The sequence below is a fragment of the Neolamprologus brichardi genome, chromosome 7 (genome assembly GCF_056152115.1).
Source record: "Neolamprologus brichardi isolate AB-2024 chromosome 7, ASM5615211v1, whole genome shotgun sequence".
In the NCBI taxonomy this organism is placed as follows: Eukaryota; Metazoa; Chordata; class Actinopteri; order Cichliformes; family Cichlidae; genus Neolamprologus; species Neolamprologus brichardi.
In genome coordinates this window covers 54554688-54578181 of record NC_142110.1, presented here as the reverse complement: position 1 = coordinate 54578181, position 23494 = coordinate 54554688, and the positions used below count along the sequence as shown (strand labels likewise).

The 23494-nt window shown below is 41.7% G+C and overlaps 1 protein-coding gene across 4 annotated transcripts in view; it reads right to left on the bottom strand.

The window, feature by feature from the left end:
* The window catches only part of mast4 (microtubule associated serine/threonine kinase family member 4), a 110206-nt gene that overhangs the window by 46862 nt on the left and 39850 nt on the right, over window positions 1–23494 (bottom strand). For all 4 annotated transcript variants that reach the window (XM_035910311.2, XM_006796878.2, XM_087843883.1 and 1 more), the window contains one exon: window positions 2795–2826. In XM_035910311.2, coding sequence (XP_035766204.2) covers window positions 2795–2826 — 32 coding nt within the window. The remainder of the gene's footprint in view (window positions 1–2794; window positions 2827–23494) is intronic.

Genomic DNA, 23494 nt, shown 5'->3' with positions numbered 1-23494 from the left:
TAGAACACACACTAATCATTATACAGTATGCCATTCATTTTCAATAGAACTGCAGCCTTGACATACAATACCTATAGTAGTAAAAAAGAAATACTTTTACATTTTCAGAATTTTGCAAGTACTGGTTCTGGTGACTAACATAATTGATTACTACTGTTACAGCAGCCACTGTGAAATATTTCAGCTTACTTTAAGAGTACTTGAATACAAAATAACTAGCTGTTTTCCGTATCTTGTATGTTGAACTGTTCGGTGTGTAGACAGATACCACTAGATGCCACTAGTGTTTGGTTAAATCATTAAAAAACCTGCTTACTGTGCAAATAAAAATGAATCTAAGAATCATAAAAACTTTGAAAATTTTCAAGTTTTTTTCAAGTTAAGGGATTTAACTACACCCAATTTTGCTTTGCTTTCTGGAAGTAAATATATTTCTGTTTTGGACTGTTGGCCTATACAAACAAGCAATGTCAAAGGAACTCATTTATGGTTTTAAGAAATAACTACTGATCTTTTTTTAATGGTCTATAACATTTTGTAGACTACCTAATTAAAATTTAGCAATAGCTGTGAGCTAGGACTCAAACATCTCCGTAAACACTAGCGACTGACTTAATGAAGCATGGTTGAGCATCTGTTAAACTAAATGTAATAGAATCTACAGTCAACAGAGCCACTTAATATCCTGTTGCATGGCAAAGCAGCTCATGATGCTAGACAGAATGACACGTTTAGTACACTAAAACTGCAAAAGGCTATGATTTAGGCAGGGGATGAGAAACAGGATCTAAAACCATGGTCAAGAAATCCTGTGATCCATGTTGATCTGCATACAAATAATTGATTTTCAATTAGTCTCAAAACCCAGCAAAAGACTTCCAACTATTAAGGTCAGTCTATAAATAGGTTAAACTGATATCTCTACTAGAATGACTCATACTGGAAACAAGTGTAGATATGGCTGTCTGAAGAGGTGTGATCCATCACATCTCCTGCCATGGAAAAAAATAAACACAAATGCCCTCAGTAATGAAAAGAAAATGTGGATAATGCTAATTAAAAGGCATCAGCCAGCATGTTAATGACATCAAATGTTCAGTAGATGGCCCTCTGTCACAAGAAAACTTCAGAGACTACAGAGATTTAATCAACACTGAGCCAGCACTAAGGAAGCACTTTGAATTCAGTGCACTTTTCCTTACACTGATTAGAAGATGTAGCTAGAGCATCTGGCTTTTTTTTAAACCTTTTTCCCCCCAGCATATTCTTTAATCGGCTCGTACATGTCATATCAACATGTGACCCAACCACACATAATAAGCACCAACAGTGAGGATATAGCTCTAATACTAATGAGAATTGATATTCTCTTCTTGTTTTAAAAGATGACAAATTAGTACAACCATGTTTTGGCTTAATAAATAAAAGTAAGCTTTGATACATCTGAAGCCACCATATCAAGTTTGTCATATCCAAACAGCATTACTATGGTTACCAAGGTCAGTAGAGGTTCTAGCTCGCTAAATATACACCAGTGCAGTTGGTGATCTCACAGCAGAATGTTAGTAATGGGTCACCTCCATTATAGTACCTGCCCTCTCTGGTAAGGTGGCAGCGAGAGCAGCAAGGTGTCATGATAACTCTCTCACCACCAGGAAATAAATCAAACTAAAGCGGATCAATGTCGAGGAAGTCTTTTATGGCTTCACATGGCTTAAAGCTGCATCTCATCTGCCCATGGAGCACCTTCAATAAGCTTGTGAACACAAATGTGAACAGCCAGCCTGAGGAGGATAGTCTGACTAAGTGCAAATGTCTGTTCTTTTCTGATGACAACACAGACCATTATAAAAATAGAGGTCAATTATTTCACCATGCGAATTGATATTCCCTCTATTTTCCAAAATGACAGTGTGGGGGGGGAAAGGCAAGTACTCCATTCCAACAAAACAAATCAAGAGCTGTCATATATACACATATATACGCTGACATGTCAAGATGATTACATGTATAATATGGTTAATTAGATCCATTCTTCTCCAGCTATAAAAGGATTTTTTTAAGGAAAATTGACTTGTTTTTCCACTTACTTACATCATCTTAAGAGAGAGAGACTCTAGAGAGTATATGACCAAGCACCTTCAATATGTAAAACCTCTTTAAGGTAAGAACTCATATAGGTATTAGGTAAATAGGTTACAGAACAGCTATTTTAGGCAAACAACACAAAATACAATGAGCCCAAATGAGGCTAATACTTTATCAACTAGCACACAACAGCTGGGAAAGAAAACAAATCTGCATAGTAAAACTGTACTGAACTCACACCTTTGTCCAACAGTTTTCTACATGTTGAGAATCAGACATTCCCAGGTATTTCAGAGTTTTATCCTCAAGTTACAAAGCACCCAAAACACCACTTTTCATGTACTGTAGTATTATTATAGTATGGGTAGAGAGTTGGGGAAAATCCATAATAATATTAAAGTACAATTTTAGATGAAAGACAACATGTCTAAAATGTAAGACAGTCTGAAAACCTTCCAAATACCATGAATACTGTTCAGCTTTATGCTCAGTGTGCACGTATACCGTGGCATCTTTACAACTTTATTTAAACTTTCATGTAAATATTTCCTTTCATTTGAACAAATCTAATGAATGGGCAGCTTCTAAGAGTTTCATGTTGCTCATAAGAATGGACAAGCACGCCTTACTATTTCAATGAATACAGTGGGCATCAATAAAAGAGGTAGTTACTTTATATCTCTTTAACATTTAAGATGGTACTTACAAACTGCCTCTTCTGGGAAGACTCAGCTCCTTCTGCAAATGAAAACAGGAGAGTTATAAGCATCAAAATTAGCACCACAATGTACTTTAACTCATCTTTTACCAACAAAGAACAAAGAAGAAAGTCAGCATTATTAAAAGGTTACTTTGGCCCATTTATGCAGAAATAACAATTACTTGTAGAAGATATAATGTCATATATGTGCATATTTATATCCTGAAAATGACAAATGCAAAGCAAAACTTGAAAAACCGCATTAATTTACAAGGACCCTATTCAGCATAATATTTATGTTTAAAAATAAATGAAAGGAGGTGATGATTAAGGTAGCAACTGAAGTTCTATCATAAACTTTAATCTGTTCTGCTTTTCAGCTGCTCCAGCAGGTTAACACCTTCAAAAAGAGCCAACATATGGACGGAGAACACAGAGCAGGTGTGAAGCTGTTATATCCATTCCCAGAGAACTGGAATAATCTGCATCTGGATTTCAAACTGTTCACTTTAATCAGGTAACAGCTGTAATAAAATTAATGACTCAAATGATTTAAATTGAATTTGCCTTACTTGCAGATTGTTTACTTTTAGTGTAGATTAAGGAAACATGATAACTCAGTCAAACACAAGCATAAAAATACATTTCACAGCCTCCTTATACTGTAAATGCAACTTGATGTCTGCCTAACTTCTTCTACACGTGTTGGTTTTAATACTTTATATGTATAAAAAACAAAAGGAGAAAAAAAGGGACTGAAGATCAGTTGTATAGGGCAAAAATACACAGAGGTCACTGTGTGTACTGAAACAGCCCAGCAAACAACAATGCCCTCATTGATTTCTGGAGCAATTATGTTTTCTCACAAGATTGTTGCATGAAAAAAAAACAAAAGAAACTGCATGCAAACATTTGCAGAGATGCAAATTTCTTGCAGGCAAACAACTTGCTTATGGTGGTGGGGTTTTTTTTGTTTGTCTATTTGTATATTTATTTATTTTTTAATCTGTAGCTGTCCAGTCTCCCAAACACAGAAATCAAATTGTATTGTGACATCACCAAAGAGATGGCACAAACTTATTGAAGAGACATTAGATATATTGAAGATTTCCCAGATTTCAAGATTGAAAGCCCTGTTGGTTTTCTTCCTAAAAGTAAATACAATGGTTTAGCTGAAGGACTGGAAACAAATCTACATCGCATTCAGAGCAAAGTGAACTCTGTACTGTTGGCATAAATTGCGTATTGCCCAACCAGTTTGTGAGTAGTTGCTGAATGCTGCTGGGAGTCGCAAGGTGACAAATTTCAAGGCACAATTTTCCTGAGCATGTGTGTTATGGTGCTGCAGTGAAGTGATTTTTTTATTTTTCCCCACAGAAACATACCTGGCGAAGTGAACACCACTGTCAAAGTTTGTTTGGTTATTTGTCTTGGATTGACTGAGGTCCATTTCAAATTTTTTTAGAAGTATTATGACTGTGCCTCTGGGAATAATGTGTTGAAGTTGTCCACAACTGAAGTTATATATACATATTTGTCCGTATCTAAGAGTACAATTAGTCCCAAGGATTTTAACAATTCCAGAGAGTGCTGCCACTTTCCTTATTTTTCTGACAAGATGATGTGCATTTCTTCTGGAGCATAACTGATGGACAAAGCCAAGCTGTCAGTCTTGAGCTTTGAAGGAAGCATTTTTAATAAGATGTAGTGTTGCACTTGGAAATTTCTATGTTCCATATTTGGAGTACTAAGGCAGCTTCACTAGAGTGAATGGTCCCTAAAATTGGGTGCTTTTTTTCCCCCCCTTAAATCAGAAAGTAAGACCTATAATGTTACAATATTTTAGTTCTAGAGCAGTCAAGGAAAATGAAACCTTACTAAACTACATTTTTACAGCGACAAAATGTTTGCATTTTTTATGTGGAGCTGCAAATCCCCCGAATCAACGGCAACTGCTGACACCATGGGTAGAGAAAAAAAAACTGCAATTGAAACTTCAAAAAAAGAATATCAGGCTTGCTGCCCTCTTGCTTTGTTGACAAGTCACACCTAAACACCACCTTCAGTGCATTAACCTGTAATACAATCAGCTCCTACAAATATTCAGCTCCTTTAGAGAAATTAAATTGCATGTTTCAGGTAAATGCTCCAAAGAATTTATTTCTCTAAAAGCTGTCAGGAACAAATAAGTAAAATACAGCAAGCTACAAATGAAGCCACTGCTGCTGCTATAACATCTGTTGTACGAGTACCACATGAACAGCCATGCAAGTCAAGGACCAACATGAGACAATGACAGACAATCCCAGTGTACAGATCATTATATCCCCCATAGAATTAATGGGACAGTTTGTTTACACACTCCTGCAAAGAACTCAGGTGTTTTATTGCCCTCAGAATAATTCTGTATGCAGTTTCAATGTTTAAAATAAGATAAATAACCAGGTTTGGCTACATTTTGTTTTGGGGCTACAAATCCCAAAGATAGGATAATAAAATGTTTTATTGTCTAATAACAACAGCCTGATAAGAGCAGGTCCTTTGTCTCACACAGCGTAGGACATTGAGTTGATATGTATCGGCTGCTACAGTCAGCAGAAAAGATGCTAAGCCCCACTCTCCCTTTGCTATCAATTAGGGCTTAATGTCTGGTTTCCCCCGGTGCCTACTGAAGACCAAGGGCAGAGTGTTTCCTTGAGAGACATGACCGACGCGAACACAACACTAATTACCAGGCAGTGAATGACTTCCAGTGATGGAAAAGCCACCAATCATAGAACACCAAATCAATGTGTGAAGTCTGTAACATAAATGTATTCATATTCATGCCTCAGGAACATATTTACATAGGTAAAATAAATGTCTCATTTCTTCATGCTTTTGACACCTTTCTGGGTAAGCAAAGCTTGTGCAGTAAAGGGCTCCATTACTATCAACAAACGCTTTCAGATAGCACTGAATGTGGTTTTAATGAAACCATAGTGAGACGAGTTCTACCTCAAACCAATGTTGGGCTTTTGTCAAAATCACATTTTCTTGTATAAAAAAAAGCAGCGCTGATCTAACACGAACTGAGAATTGACATTAACACTCTTGTTCCACAAAACAGCATCTTTAAAAAGCTTATGAAACTCTGAGCTTGCAGAAATATAGAAAGTTACAACTCTTAACATTTAATGAAATCACATCTGACTTTTTAGAATGTTTTTGTTTTACATTTTTCAGCAATACGATTGTCTCAGTGCGTTAGAGAGACTGTATCAGTTAAGAGTCATATTTAATGAAATAGCTCTTTAAAGGCCTGCAATGGCTTGAGATCTGAAAGCACTGAATATGTGTAAAACACACTGGAAGGAGGATGATGTATACACATGCATGGCTTATAATGGTGCTAACTGATATACTGACATAACACTGAAGAAATAGCTGAATAATGAAGTGAACAGAGCTCTACTTAATGCCAGATTCAAGCAAATGCAGAAAACACATCTTCATGGAACATATAAGCAATCAATCCAGGAATTTCTGAATATAAACTCAGAAAACTCGACAACAGCTAAATGGAGAACTCAAGCCTTGTATTATGAAGTGAGTTCAAAATATTCAAGATTTCTTTCCATTATATCTGGATTCACTTACCCCAACATCGGCAAGCTTGATAAGCGGTCACACAAAGCTGGAATAAAGTTGCAGCAAAGAATTTCTTACTGAGAGATGAGGAGACAGTTGCTTTTGAAAAATATCTTTGACCCTGCTCCTGTCCAGACACAGAGGTCTGAGGGATCTCCCAGGAGTGGGGACACAATTTTGCTAACCAAGGAGGAGCATATGTAGATCTCAAAGTGACAGATGGACAAAACCAAAGACAATCTTAGTTATTTGTCATAAATTCCACTAGTATTGATAATTCATAACATGGCAAAGCTCAGTACCTCTACTCATACTCAGTTTCCTTGAATAGACTTAAATAACAAACAAGAATGTATGAGAAATGCTTTTGTCCTTTTTGTTATTTAGTGCCACTGGTGAGCGGGTTTTTATAGATTGTTACCATGGAAACTGGCTTTTAGTTAGCCTGTAGCCTGGCTAACTTTTAGGCCTAAGATAAATCGGTCTTTGTGTAAACCTGCAACACTTCAAACTCATTTTAAGGACAAAACCAACTAGTCTAAAAAAATTGGTTTTGTCAAAAAAAACAACAAGAACAAAAAAATTGGCAAATAGATTTTCTGTTCCGCCAGTTTCAATTGTGTTAGCTGACATCGTGGAAATTCTTCACTTTTTTTCCCCACTTCATCATTGCACCAGTAGACCTCACCTCTTAGATTTCCCTTACAGATATTTCTCTGGGTGTCAGAATCACACTGGAGCCTGTCTTTGTTAAAGTCATAACATGGAAGTCACAGTTTTAGACTTCCATGTCAAAAAAATAAATAAAAAATAGAAATTTCAACTAAATTTATTTTTTAAAATTGTAAAAGTTACATTTAAAATTTATTTTTAAATTTCCTTTCATAGCAAATAAGATTAGAGTGTAACACCATGATGAAGTGGCAATCTAACAAATGAGCAATGAAAGTGGATCCTGTACATGTACTCAGCTGTTTATACAGTAATATATTTGGTACTGAAAGATAACATTGGTGACACGATGAACCTAAAAGTTGGTTTTGTTCCACAGAGTGAATATCAATGAATGCCTTCTAGCAACAACATTTCATATCTAAGACACCACATCAAAGTGGTGGTGATACTCTTGTAAAAAGGCCTATGTGTAATGCTTCATTAATAATTCCCCTTGATTTATTTTGGATTTTCCTACATCTCAAGATCAAAAGTGTACTTATTTTTAACTGTAGTTTTCTGCTGACTAGCAAGGAAATTCCCATTCTTGTATCAAGTCATAATGTCATCAAATCAAACCCTGAATGGAATCGGGGGAAGTGAAACCTAGTCTCCTGAATACTTATCACATCTGGAGGCTGCTATAGCATGCCAGAATGATCACTCAGGATTGCTGCTCAGATCTAGACTACTTTAGAAAAAATACCAATACTGTTTCAGCTGCAGAAACTCACATCACATAGCTGCAGAAACTCACATCACCTTGCTGGCTGCAACTACAGACAGCCAGCTGGCTAAGAAAATGGATGGATGAACGGGTGTTGTTTGCCAAGCCTAACACATGAGTCAAACAACAACAGGAAGGCATACAGAAGACAAAGTTCAGCAGCCCATTCAGTAATATAATCAGTTAGAAAAAGCAAACTTTTAGTGTGTTTTTTTTTTCTTCTTAAAAGATAACTATTTACCAGTGGTACCATAGGAGTGACTCCTATGTGATAATTTTAAACCTCAGGTTGTCTTCCAAATACTAAAAGACATCAGTTTCAGACAACAAAAGCAAGCTCCTGCTCCTGTTTTCCCCTCTTTTCTACATTTTTCAGACTGATAAAATGAGAGCTAGGTTAAAAGTAATTATTAGATACAACCACCTGTACATGTGTGCACACTCTTAAGCACTGCACAAAACTGAGGAAAGTTCACAGAAACAGAAAAAAAAATGCTTTGATCACCATGCGTTCAGTGGAACTGTTAATGGGCATGCTGCACAGGCTTTATAAGTCATGTTAAGTGGGGGAGAAATGTGATTTGAGGTTCATAACTAGTCCGCTTTTTAATCAAACACAAAGCACAATTTTGTTTGACGTTTGTTAGTCAAATTCTCTATAAAAAAAATAAAAATAAACGGAGGATAGATTAATTGTTCCCAGTTCAGTTGTTTTATTCATAACATACATGAAACAAAGCGTTGGTCTTTAGAGTGGCAAAAAGATCCTAATCAAAGGTTTTACTCAAAACTAAATTTTACCTTCATCATTGCAAAACGCTGCTTCAAAGTCAGAGACCGCAAGTGAATCTGGAGATCAGGAAAGATCAAAGTGCTCCAAACGTGGTGTAGGAAGGACTACATACAAGACCTTAAAGTGCATTCACCGCCCCTGACGAGCAAACAAAAGACGCTACGTTAAACAACGACATTAAATAATAAACTTGATGTTTGACCACAAAGAAATGAAATCTGAGCAGCTGGCTTTACATCAGTAAAACCAGGTCTACAATCTCAGTAATAATTTCTACCATGACGCTTAGCTCACTCTGAAAGACATCGATTTCTGCACCAGTAGGAGGAGATTCGACACTGAAGTGCATATACTGTTAGAAAGCTTTGCTGATTAAATCTGTCGGCATCCTCGTAGTTTTGCTTGTAGCAGGATGTTAGGTGTCATAAATGCTTAACCCACTGCCTCATCCAATGCTGTAAGAATGAAACGCTTCATTACAAGACAGGTTAATTTGAGGACCACAATTGTTTTTGAGCAAGGAGTTCTTTTCAATCTGATAACAGTGAAACCTTAACACCAATTCATTAGGGACACCTGCTCAACTCCTCTTTAACATAGTATCTAATCAACCTATTACACTCAGCGCATTTAATAAGTTCAAAGCAAGCATATTGCAGAAAGTGAGATAATCTACACAAAACCATCTGAACCATCAAAAGTAATTTGTCGAACAAATAATTGAACAACGTACTGCATTACTTTTAAGAAACATAACAAGTAATGTGTAATGTACTATTTTTTGTGTAACATTCCTGTGTCTATGAAATTGGTCCAAATATCCAAATCAGGGTTGGTGGAGGGACAACTTAAAGCTGTTTTACTCAGTGTACTGTACAATTAACATGTTCAGGCACTTCTCATTTTAAAAAAAAAAAAAAAAAAAAAGCTAAAAGAAACCCCTACAAATACGTGTTTAGTAAAAGTGACTTGCATATCAATTGAAAGTTTAGGTTTTGTAGAAGTAAGTTTTATTTACCATATTTAAATATGTAAAATAACAAGTTGGCCAATTTAGGAACAGAAAACGATCATTTAAAGCTGTCGCTGCCAACTGTTTCAGTGAAAAACTGTGACAGAAAAACAGGGTGGGCCATTTAGATGGATACACCGTAATAAAATGGGAATGGTTGGTGATATTAAAGTCCTGTTTGTGGCACATTAGTATATGCGAGGGGGCAAACTCCTCAAGATGGGTGGTGACCATGGTGGCCATTTAGAAGTTGGCCATCTTGGATACGACTTTTGTTTTTTCAATAGGAAGAGGGCCATGTGACACATCAAACTTATTGGTAATGTCGCAAGAAAAACAATGGTGTGCTTGGTTTCAACGTAACTTTATTCTTTCATGAGATATTTACAAGTATTTTATTACGGTGTATCCATATAAATGGCTCACCCTGTATATTCAAAACAACACAGAGATCTGTGCGTGCTAATATGCTAACAGTGCTTAATTTAAAACATAAAAGCTAAAGTTACTGAAAAAAAATTGCAATAAACCACAAACCTTTAGAGAAATTGTGCCTTTCAGAACAAAAGTTTAAAAGATAAAATTTTCAGGTCACCATGACAAAATTTCTCCTGATAAATTACTGTATGTCTCCTAACTGCTCATTTGGAGTTATACTTCCTCAAATGCCATTTCTCAGTAATGATTTTATTTGTGGTTGTTCTTGTTTAAAGGGGGAAAAAATCTCTTAATGTGACTTCATTCATAGCGAAACGCAAGTACTCTAGCACAAGGACACTTTAGCAGAGAAGCTGTTTGCGTCTTCTAGCAAAACAACATTGCCCCAGCAAATTTTATATAAGGCAAGAAACATGAAAACTGTTTGATGACACACCCCTCACTTCTAAAACCTTTTTGATGACACACCCCTCACTTCTAAAACCTGTGTGATGACACACCCCTCACTTCTAAAACCGTTGTGATGACACAAGCCTCACTTCTAAAACCTGTGTGATGACACACCACTCACTTCTAAAACCGTTGTGATGACACAAGCCTCACTTCTAAAACCTGTGTGATGACACAAGCCTCACTTCTAAAACCTGTGTGATGACACAAGCCTCACTTCTAAAACCTGTGTGATGACACAAGCCTCACTTCTAAAACCGTTGTGATGACACACCCCTCACTTCTAAAACCGTTGTGATAACACACCCCTCTCTTCTAAAACCTGTGTGATGACACACCCCTCTCTTCTAAAACCTGTGTGATGACACACCCCTCACTTCTAAAACCGTTGTGATAACACACCCCTCTCTTCTAAAACCTGTGTGATGACACACCCCTCACTTCTAAAACCGTTGTGATAACACACCCCTCTCTTCTAAAACCTGTGTGATGACACAAGCCTCACTTCAAAAACCTGTGTGATGACACACCCCTCACTTCTAAAACCGTTGTGATAACACACCCCTCACTTCTAAAACCTGTGTGATGACACACCACTCACTTCTAAGACCGTTGTGATGACACACCCCTCACTTCTAAAACCGTTGTGATAACACACCCCTCTCTTCTAAAACCTGTGTGATGACACAAGCCTCACTTCTAAAACCTGTGTGATGACACACCCCTCACTTCTAAAACCGTTGTGATGACACACCCCTCACTTCTAAAACCGTTGTGATAACACACCCCTCACTTCTAAAACCTGTGTGATGACACAAGCCTCACTTCTAAAACCGTTGTGATGACACACCCCTCACTTCTAAAACCTGTGTGATGACACAAGCCTCACTTCTAAAACCTGTGTGATGACACACCCCTCACTTCTAAAACCTGTGTGATGACACACCCTTCACTTCTAAAACCTGTGTGATGACACACCCCTCACTTCTAAAACCGTTGTGATGACACAAGCCTCACTTCTAAAACCTGTGTGATGACACACCCCTCACTTCTAAAACCTGTGTGATGACACACCCCTCACTTCTAAAACCTGTGTGATGACACACCCCTCACTTCTAAAACCTGTGTGATGACACACCCCTCACTTCTAAAACCTGTGTGATGACACACCCTTCACTTCTAAAACCTGTGTGATGACACACCCTTCACTTCTAAAACCTGTGTGATGACACACCCCTCACTTCTAAAACCTGTGTGATGACACAACCATCATTCTAAAACCTGTGTGATGACATACGCCTCACTTCTAAAACCTGTGTGATGACACACCCCTCACTTCTAAAACCGTTGTGATGACACACCCCTCACTTCTAAAACCGTTGTGATGACACACCCCTCACTTCTAAAACCTGTGTGATGACACAACCATCATTCTAAAACCTGTGTGATGACACACCCCTCACTTCTAAAACCTGTGTGATGACACACCCCTCACTTCTAAAACCTGTGTGATGACACAAGCCTCACTTCTAAAACCTGTGTGATGACACAAGCCTCACTTCTAAAACCTGTGTGATGACACACCCTTCACTTCTAAAACCTGTGTGATGACACACCCCTCACTTCTAAAACCTGTGTGATGACACACCCCTCACTTCTAAAACCTGTGTGATGACACACCCCTCACTTCTAAAACCTGTGTGATGACACACCCCTCACTTCTAAAACCTGTGTGATGACACACCCCTCACTTCTAAAACCTGTGTGATGACACACCCCTCACTTCTAAAACCTGTGTGATGACACACCCCTCACTTCTAAAACCGTTGTGATGACACACCCCTCACTTCTAAAACCGTTGTGATGACACACCCCTCACTTCTAAAACCTGTGTGATGACACACCCTTCACTTCTAAAACCTGTGTGATGACACACCCCTCACTTCTAAAACCGTTGTGATGACACAAGCCTCACTTCTAAAACCTGTGTGATGACACACCCCTCACTTCTAAAACCTGTGTGATGACACACCCCTCACTTCTAAAACCTGTGTGATGACACAAGCCTCACTTCTAAAACCTGTGTGATGACACAAGCCTCACTTCTAAAACCGTTGTGATGACACACCCCTCACTTCTAAAACCGTTGTGATAACACACCCCTCACTTCTAAAACCTGTGTGATGACACACCACTCACTTCTAAAACCGTTGTGATGACACACCCCTCACTTCTAAAACCTGTGTGATGACACACCCCTCACTTCTAAAACCTGTGTGATGACACACCCCTCACTTCTAAAACCTGTGTGATGACACACCCCTCACTTCTAAAACCTGTGTGATGACACACCCTTCACTTCTAAAACCTGTGTGATGACACAAGCCTCACTTCTAAAACCTGTGTGATGACACACCCTTCACTTCTAAAACCTGTGTGATGACACAAGCCTCACTTCTAAAACCTGTGTGATGACATACGCCTCACTTCTAAAACCTGTGTGATGACATACGCCTCACTTCTAAAACCTGTGTGATGACACACCCTTCACTTCTAAAACCTGTGTGATGACACAAGCCTCACTTCTAAAACCTGTGTGATGACATACGCCTCACTTCTAAAACCTGTGTGATGACACACCCTTCACTTCTAAAACCTGTGTGATGACACACCCCTCACTTCTAAAACCTGTGTGATGACACACCCCTCACTTCTAAAACCGTTGTGATGACACACCCTTCACTTCTAAAACCTGTGTGATGACACACCCCTCACTTCTAAAACCTGTGTGATGACACACCCCTCACTTCTAAAACCGTTGTGATGACACACCCCTCACTTCTAAAACCGTTGTGATGACACACCCCTCACTTCTAAAACCTGTGTGATGACACACCCTTCACTTCTAAAACCTGTGTGATGACACACCCCTCACTTCTAAAACCGTTGTGATGACACACCCCTCACTTCTAAAACCTGTGTGATGACACACCCTTCACTTCTAAAACCTGTGTGATGACACACCCCTCACTTCTAAAACCGTTGTGATGACACAAGCCTCACTTCTAAAACCTGTGTGATGACACACCCCTCACTTCTAAAACCGTTGTGATAACACACCCCTCACTTCTAAAACCTGTGTGATGACACACCCCTCTCTTCTAAAACCTGTGTGATGACACACCCCTCTCTTCTAAAACCTGTGTGATGACACACCCCTCACTTCTAAAACCTGTGTGATGACACACCCCTCACTTCTAAAACCTGTGTGATGACACACCCCTCACTTCTAAAACCTGTGTGATGACACACCCCTCACTTCTAAAACCTGTGTGATGACACACCCTTCACTTCTAAAACCTGTGTGATGACACAACCATCATTCTAAAACCTGTGTGATGACATACGCCTCACTTCTAAAACCTGTGTGATGACACACCCCTCACTTCTAAAACCGTTGTGATGACACACCCCTCACTTCTAAAACCTGTGTGATGACACACCCCTCACTTCTAAAACCTGTGTGATGACACACCCTTCACTTCTAAAACCTGTGTGATGACACAACCATCATTCTAAAACCTGTGTGATGACATACGCCTCACTTCTAAAACCTGTGTGATGACACACCCTTCACTTCTAAAACCTGTGTGATGACACACCCCTCACTTCTAAAACCTGTGTGATGACACACCCTTCACTTCTAAAACCTGTGTGATGACACAACCATCATTCTAAAACCTGTGTGATGACATACGCCTCACTTCTAAAACCTGTGTGATGACACACCCCTCACTTCTAAAACCGTTGTGATGACACACCCCTCACTTCTAAAACCTGTGTGATGACACACCCCTCACTTCTAAAACCTGTGTGATGACACACCCCTCACTTCTAAAACCTGTGTGATGACATACGCCTCACTTCTAAAACCTGTGTGATGACACAAGCCTCACTTCTAAAACCTGTGTGATGACACAAGCCTCACTTCTAAAACCTGTGTGATGACACAAGCCTCACTTCTAAAACCTGTGTGATGACACACCCCTCACTTCTAAAACCGTTGTGATGACACACCCCTCACTTCTAAAACCTGTGTGATGACACACCCCTCACTTCTAAAACCTGTGTGATGACACAAGCCTCACTTCTAAAACCTGTGTGATGACACACCCTTCACTTCTAAAACCTGTGTGATGACACACCCTTCACTTCTAAAACCTGTGTGATGACACAAGCCTCACTTCTAAAACCTGTGTGATGACACACCCCTCACTTCTAAAACCTGTGTGATGACACACCCTTCACTTCTAAAACCTGTGTGATGACACAAGCCTCACTTCTAAAACCTGTGTGATGACACAAGCCTCACTTCTAAAACCTGTGTGATGACACACCCCTCACTTCTAAAACCGTTGTGATGACACACCCTTCACTTCTAAAACCTGTGTGATGACACACCCCTCACTTCTAAAACCTGTGTGATGACACAAGCCTCACTTCTAAAACCTGTGTGATGACACACCCCTCACTTCTAAAACCGTTGTGATGACACACCCCTCACTTCTAAAACCTGTGTGATGACACAAGCCTCACTTCTAAAACCTGTGTGATGACACACCCCTCACTTCTAAAACCGTTGTGATGACACACCCCTCACTTCTAAAACCTGTGTGATGACACAAGCCTCACTTCTAAAACCTGTGTGATGACACAAGCCTCACTTCTAAAACCGTTGTGATGACACAAGCCTCACTTCTAAAACCGTTGTGATGACCAGTGTTGGGTAAGTTACTTTAAATTAGTAACTTATTTACATTACTAGTTACTTCTATCAAAAGTAACTCAGTTACTTCAAGTTACTCGTTACTTTCAGAGTAAATAGTTACTAGGGAAAGTAACTTAAATTCTCTTGTTAATGTGTTGCTTCCGTAACTGGATACCCAGCAAGTTTGCCAGTCTTCTAGCTTGCTTACTTGCCACAAGTGCATTGTGCCACCTACCAATAGAAAGGAAAAAAATAATGTGCACATTTCCACGAGAGAAATCCCACGCCTGGACCGTCGTTGACCGCCGCATTATTCTAGCCTGCTTTTTACATCCAACACAAAAACTGCAGTCGTGGTGCTTTCGATTGTACTCAGAACTCGGAAATTCTGCCTTCTGAATAGGAAGATGTAGGTAACACCAGACTGCAGATGAGCTGCATACAGGGCTGGACTGGGACAAAAAAAAAATCCTCCCGGGGAATTTGACTAGAGACCGGCCCACCATTATAGGAAAAATCATAAAGCTTTTGAATGAAAACAAATGCTGTTGTGACAGTGATGTACACTCTTCTGATGGTATATATGTATCAATCTATCAATTGTTTGTTGGAAGACTCAGATAATTTTTTTTTTTTTTTTTTTTTTTTTTTTTTTTTTTTAAAAAAAGCTAGACATTTTAAATGAGAATAAGAAAGAAAAGTATTTCCTTGTGCCCCCCCTCTCCCTTAATGCCCTACATGGACCCCTGGCAACACTTTGCTAGACCCGCCCCTGCACAGTTACCAGCTGTCAGCTGCTTAGAAAAGGATCCTGGTGTTATTTGTCTCTCAGAAACAGTTCATAACTTCCCTTCAACTCATTCATGTCACCTAGAAGGTAAACCTGTTTCTCCATCACCTGTTCAGCTCTGATGATTCAGTAAGGACATCTCCTGGTTTCATCTTCATGTTTCCCTCTCACCAGATAACCAAACCGACATCATGACCAGCAGCTTTACAGCTGTGGCTCCAGCAAACATCAGCTGTACTAGAAATTAATATTAAATAAATTCTAACATCAGCTGATCAAGCTTAAACGTGCTGATGCTGTTTAGTGCGACATCCGCTGGTTTCCTCTTTCTGGCGCAAAGTCGGCGATGAACAAACAAGAGAGAAAAGCCGATCAGCTGATCACTGATCAGTTTTAGGAGTGAAGTAGAAACAGGAGAGGAGAGAATGAGAGAAGAAGAGGCAGCTGTGCAGCGTAAACACAGAATAAATCCAGCTTTGTGTCTTTTTCATTGTAGCTGAAGTCCGGGACAAAATGTTCCTTTTCACCTCAATGCGAAACGCGTGATATTTTCTCTGAATACGAGACGATTCTGGTTTTTACGGGACGGTTGGCAACTCTAACAATTAACCTTAAGAACAAAATAAAGTTCAACATCAGTAACATCAAAGCATCCACCCAGCTGTATAGAAACTCCGTCATGCTAGCTAGCACGCAGTACGAAAAAGTCAGCATAACGAAAATAAACTACACCTAAACTTGGTTCATATCTGACCCAAATACACTGAAGGTCATAACTTCTTACCTGAAGTTCAGTTCACCTGACACTCGGACCGGAGGCCTCTTCGGGTCTCTCCTCTTGCCTCCCTTTTCCTTCATCCACCTGCTTGCCTCCACCACTTGCTAATGTTATTGAATCTGTGGAAGCTCCGCGATAGCAACCACACGAAGTAACAAATAACAAGCCTATTTAAATCCCAGTAACGAGTAACGCGTTCCTGGTTTTGGCATAATAACTAGTTACCGTGCTTGTTACTACAATAAAAACGTAGTTACTGTAACACGTTACTTAATAACACGTTAGTCCCAACACTGTTGATGACACACCCCTCACTTCTAAAACCTGTGTGATGACACACCCTTCACTTCTAAAACCTGTGTGATGACACACCCCTCACTTCTAAAACCGTTGTGATGACACACCCTTCACTTCTAAAACCTGTGTGATGACACACCCCTCACTTCTAAAACCTGTGTGATGACACAAGCCTCACTTCTAAAACCTGTGTGATGACACAAGCCTCACTTCTAAAACCGTTGTGATGACACACCCCTCACTTCTAAAACCTGTGTGATGACACAAGCCTCACTTCTAAAACCTGTGTGATGACACAAGCCTCACTTCTAAAACCTGTGTGATGACACACCCCTCACTTCTAAAACCTGTGTGATGACACACCCCTCACTTCTAAAACCTGTGTGATGACACACCCCTCACTTCTAAAACCTGTGTGATGACACACCCCTCACTTCTAAAACCTGTGTGATGACACAAGCCTCACTTCTAAAACCTGTGTGATGACACAAGCCTCACTTCTAAAACCGTTGTGATGACACAAGCCTCACTTCTAAAACCTGTGTGATGACACAAGCCTCACTTCTAAAACCGTTGTGATGACACACCCTTCACTTCTAAAACCGTTGTGATGACACACCCCTCACTTCTAAAACCTGTGTGATGACACACCCCTCACTTCTAAAACCGTTGTGATGACACACCCTTCACTTCTAAAACCGTTGTGATGACACACCCTTCACTTCTAAAACCGTTGTGATGACACACCCCTCACTTCTAAAACCTGTGTGATGACACACCCCTCACTTCTAAAACCTGTGTGATGACACACCCCTCACTTCTAAAACCTGTGTGATGACACACCCCTCACTTCTAAAACCTGTGTGATGACACAAGCCTCACTTCTAAAACCGTTGTGATGACACACCCCTCAATTCTAAAACCTGTGTGATGACACAAGCCTCACTTCTAAAACCTGTGTGATGACACACCCCTCAATTCTAAAACCTGTGTGATGACACACCCCTCAATTCTAAAACCTGTGTGATGACACACCCCTCACTTCTAAAACCTGTGTGATGACACACCCCTCACTTCTAAAACCTGTGTGATGACACACCCCTCACTTCTAAAACCGTTGTGATGACACACCCCTCACTTCTAAAACCTGTGTGATGACACACCCCTCACTTCTAAAACCGTTGTGATGACACACCCCTCACTTCTAAAACCGTTGTGATGACACACCCCTCACTTCTAAAACCTGTGATGACACACCCCTCACTTCTAAAACCTGTGATGACACACCCCTCACTTCTAAAACCGTTGTGATGACACACCCTTCACTTCTAAAACCGTTGTGATGACACACCCTTCACTTCTAAAACCGTTGTGATGACACACCCCTCACTTCTAAAACCTGTGTGATGACACACCCCTCACTTCTAAAACCTGTGTGATGACACACCCCTCACTTCTAAAACCTGTGTGATGACACACCCCTCACTTCTAAAACCTGTGTGATGACACAAGCCTCACTTCTAAAACCTGTGTGATGACACAAGCCTCACTTCTAAAACCGTTGTGATGACACACCCCTCACTTCTAAAACCTGTGTGATGACACAAGCCTCACTTCTAAAACCTGTGTGATGACACACCCCTCAATTCTAAAACCTGTGTGATGACACAAGCCTCACTTCTAAAACCTGTGTGATGACACAAGCCTCACTTCTAAAACCTGTGTGATGACACACCCCTCACTTCTAAAACCTGTGTGATGACACACCCCTCACTTCTAAAACCGTTGTGATGACACACCCCTCACTTCTAAAACCTGTGTGATGACACAAGCCTCACTTATAAAACCTGTGTGATGACACACCCCTCACTTCTAAAACCGTTGTGATGACACACCCCTCACTTCTAAAACCTGTGTGATGACACACCCCTCACTTCTAAAACCGTTGTGATGACACACCCCTCACTTCTAAAACCGTTGTGATGACACACCCCTCACTTCTAAAACCTGTGATGACACACCCCTCACTTCTAAAACCTGTGTGATGACACAAGCCTCACTTCTAAAACCTGTGTGATGACACAAGCCTCACTTCTAAAACCTGTGTGATGACACACCCCTCACTTCTAAAACCTGTGTGATGACACACCCCTCACTTCTAAAACCGTTGTGATGACACACCCCTCACTTCTAAAACCGTTGTGATGACACACCCCTCACTTCTAAAACCGTTGTGATGACACACCCCTCACTTATAAAACCTGTGTGATGACACACCCCTCACTTCTAAAACCGTTGTGATGACACACCCCTCACTTCTAAAACCTGTGTGATGACACAAGCCTCACTTCTAAAACCGTTGTGATGACCAGTGTTGGGTAAGTTACTTTAAATTAGTAACTTAGTTACATTACTAGTTACTTCTATCAAAAGTAACTCAGTTACTTCAAGTTACTCGTTACTTTCAGAGTAACTAGTTACTAGGGAAAGTAACTTAAATTCTCTTGTTAATGTGTTGCTTCCGTAACTGGATACCCAGCAAGTTTGCCAGTCTTCTAGCCTGCTTACTTGCCACAAGTGCATTGTGCCACCTACCAATAGAAAGGAAAAAAATAATGTGCACATTTCCACGAGAGAAATCCCACGCCTGGACCGTCGTTGACCGCCGCATTATTCTAGCCTGCTTTTTACATCCAACACAAAAACTGCAGTCGTGGTGCTTTCGATTGTACTCAAAACTCGGAAATTCTGCCTTCTGAATAGGAAGATGTAGGTAACACCAGACTGCAGATGAGCTGCATACAGGGCTGGACTGGGACAAAAAAAAAATCCTCCCGGGGAATTTGACTAGAGACCGGCCCACCATTATAGGAAAAATCATAAAGCTTTTGAATGAAAACAAATGCTGTTGTGACAGTGATGTACACTCTTCTGATGGTATATATGTATCAATCTATCAATTGTTTGTTGGAAGACTCAGATAATTTTTTTTTTTTTTTTTAAAAAGCTAGACATTTTAAATGAGAATAAGAAAGAAAAGTATTTCCTTGTGCCCCCCCTCTCCCTTAATGCCCTACATGGACCCCTGGCAACACTTTGCTAGACCCGCCCCTGCACAGTTACCAGCTGTCAGCTGCTTAGAAAAGGATCCTGGTGTTATTTGTCTCTCAGAAACAGTTCATAACTTCCCTTCAACTCATTCATGTCACCTAGAAGGTAAACCTGTTTCTCCATCACCTGTTCAGCTCTGATGATTCAGTAAGGACATCTCCTGGTTTCATCTGCATGTTTCCCTCTCACCAGATAACCAAACCGACATCATGACCAGCAGCTTTACAGCTGTGGCTCCAGCAAACATCAGCTGTACTAGAAATTAATATTAAATAAATTCTAACATCAGCTGATCAAGCTTAAACGTGCTCCTGTTGTTTAGCGCGACATCCGCTGGTTTCCTCTTTCTGGCGCAAAGTGGGCGCTAAACAAACAAGAGAGAAAAGCTGATCAGCTGATTACTGAGGAGGAGAGATCAGGAGAGAATGAGAGAAGAACAGGCAGCTGTGCAGCGTAAACACAGAATAAATCCAGCTTTGTGTCTTTTTCATTGTAGCTGAAGTCCGTGACAAAATGTTCCTTTTCAGCTCAATGCGAAACGCGTGATATTTTCTCTGAATACGAGACGATTCTGGTTCTTTTTCTAACTTCGCTCGGTGTTTCACTATGGGAATCGCCTCGGCGTGACCAACTACGGAAGCTCCAATGACACCACGTCTGTCTATGACAGACCTGTCGAGCCGTGCTCAGGGCTCCGCCCCCTCATACTAACACGGCCGACCAGCTCCTCCTAGCTCATTCTCGCTTTCTTCCCGTGAGAAACTACTTTGAGCTCCCTCAGCGCATCCAGGCTAACTTGATTAGCTGCTTAACAGTTCTCAGGCGTCCCGTGTAGGAGTACGTCGCCGAACGCAGTTTTTCCGGTTCCAGTTTGGATCGTGCTGAGTAAGTCCTTCGAAAGAAGTGTACTTAGAGTTGCACTGTGGAACAGCAACCGCGTCAGGCGAGCTGTCCCAGCGGTTCCTGGTTTTAGTTAGCGAGGTAGCCGACGTTGTGTGACTCAGGCTAACGCGTTACGGCGAGCTGTTCGTTCAGTGTCCGGCTAGCATTAACTTGTTAGCAGGCCACGAACCACATTAGCGTCTCACTAGCATTAGCTTGTTGGTCGACCTAGGGTTCGGTTAGCATTAAGTTGCTAACGATATTGGCTAGCGGAGTGCAGCTAACGTGTCACGACGAGCTGACTCCCGCCGCGACTAGATCGGATTTAACACCCGCTGCTAGTCCTAGCTACTTGTGGGCTAACGTGTCGAGACGAGCCTGGTGTAGCCTAGTCTCACCCCTTTCCGCTAACCATGTCTACGGCTCCTACTCCCGCCAAAAGGTCGGAGCCGAAGGCTAAAGAGGCTGCATCCCGCCCGTGCCCCGCATCATGCGGTGCCACCATCTCGGGCAGGGACCCTCATCCAATGTGCATCGTCTGTATGGGTGCCAAGCATGCTCAGGCTTCACTGGCGGACCCTCGGGTCCTGGAAAGGAGGCTGAGAGTAGCAGTAACAAACAGTCAGGACCCCTGCCTGTCGGCGGCTACTGCTACGAGCGATATCCGTCATCCGCGAGCCTCCACAAGCTGGTCGGACATGATGGAAGAAGAGTCCCCGCTCATGCCCCCATCGTTCGAGGACCTCCTCGATCAAAACGTGGGCGAGCCGGGTGGCGAGGACGCGGAGGGCGATGCCGACTCCGACCTCCTCGACCTGGAGGACATGGATGAGGAACAGGAGGATGACTCTACCTTTCCTCCCCAGCAGTCCAGGCCACCGAGTGGGGCTGAAGTTGCACCCCTGGTGGACAGCAATTTGTACGAGGTCTGCAAACGGGCTGCTGCCAAGCTAGGCATCCCATGGCCAGGCATCCCATGGCCAGCCGCCCAGGATGCCGAAGGGGCAGAACGCGACCTGTATGACGGCAAGAGGCTCCCACCAGCCTTGCCGCCATCGAAGCAGCTTCTGCCAGCAGTCCCGGCCTGCATGAAGGAAATGAGTCGGTATTGGTCAAGCCCTTTTAAAAGCAAGCTTCCGACCAAGGGCTGCTCTAAGCTTGAGATCCAGGGGATGGGTGAACTGGGGCTGACCGAACCCCCAGCAGTGGAGCCTTCAGTGGCGTATCACCTTCACCCTAACCGCAGGGCAATCTCAGCTTCTTCTAGCATTTCTTTGCCCAACAAGATAGATCGCCTCACGGCATCTATTTATCAAAGGACGTACAAATATGCTGCACAGTCAGTATGCTCGCTTAATGCAGTCACACTGCTATCAGCATATCAGGCAGAAATTCTGGAAGACATGGGCCGTCAGCTTGACTCGGGTTCCCCGAACCCAGCGCTCAGGGATGAAATCTGCGTGGTTAATGATCTCATTCTTCGCTCCTCCAGGGGAGCAGTCCAAGGGTGTGGCCGTGTTATGGGCCTTGTAGTCTCGGGTGAGAGAGCCTTGTGGCTAAACCTGTCAGGCCTAGGTGACGCTCAGAAGGCTGAGGTCATGGATGCAGCCTATGACCCAACCAAGGGTCTCTTTGGCCCAGCCCTGGAGAGAATGAGAGAAACAAGCACCCGCAGAAAGCAGGAGGGAGAAGCATCCAACCTCTGCTTACCCAGAAAACATAACTCTCAGCCCCAGCAGGTGCCAAGAGCTGGCTTTGCAGCAACAGCGGCAGCTGTGAGAGGGAGACAGAGTGGGGTCAGAATGCAGAGAGGAGCAGGAGGCCAGCAGGGTGCCCACCAGGCCAAGGTAGAGAACCGAAGACCTTGGGGCAAGCATTCCTTTGCAGCAGTTGCTGCAAAGAACAAGCCATCACACCCCGGAGAAGGGAAAAAGAAGTGGTCAGCCTAGCACACCTGCAGCATTCTGTGTCACCCCTCTTTTCTTCCCCAAAGAGAAGGAAGGTGTTAGAAGGGGTAACCAAATCACTCCAAAGTTCAGGGTCTCTGGAAGTTTCCAGTTCACCAGGAGCACCCTCTCAGTCTCCTCCTCCAGTTCAGGGAGGACAGACTTGTGGACAAATGGCGCAGTGTCACCAAACACTTCTAAGCACTCTGTCTGTGTCACCAAGCACTGCCCAGAGTCATCAGACACTTCACTGTGGTTTGGGGGTAACAAAAGAAATAAAACGTGCATTTCTGCAGCCAGGCAGTTTGCCAAGGGCAGAATGTCCGCCCAGTTTCAAAATAAAAACAAAAGAAAATCACTGCAGTTTGTC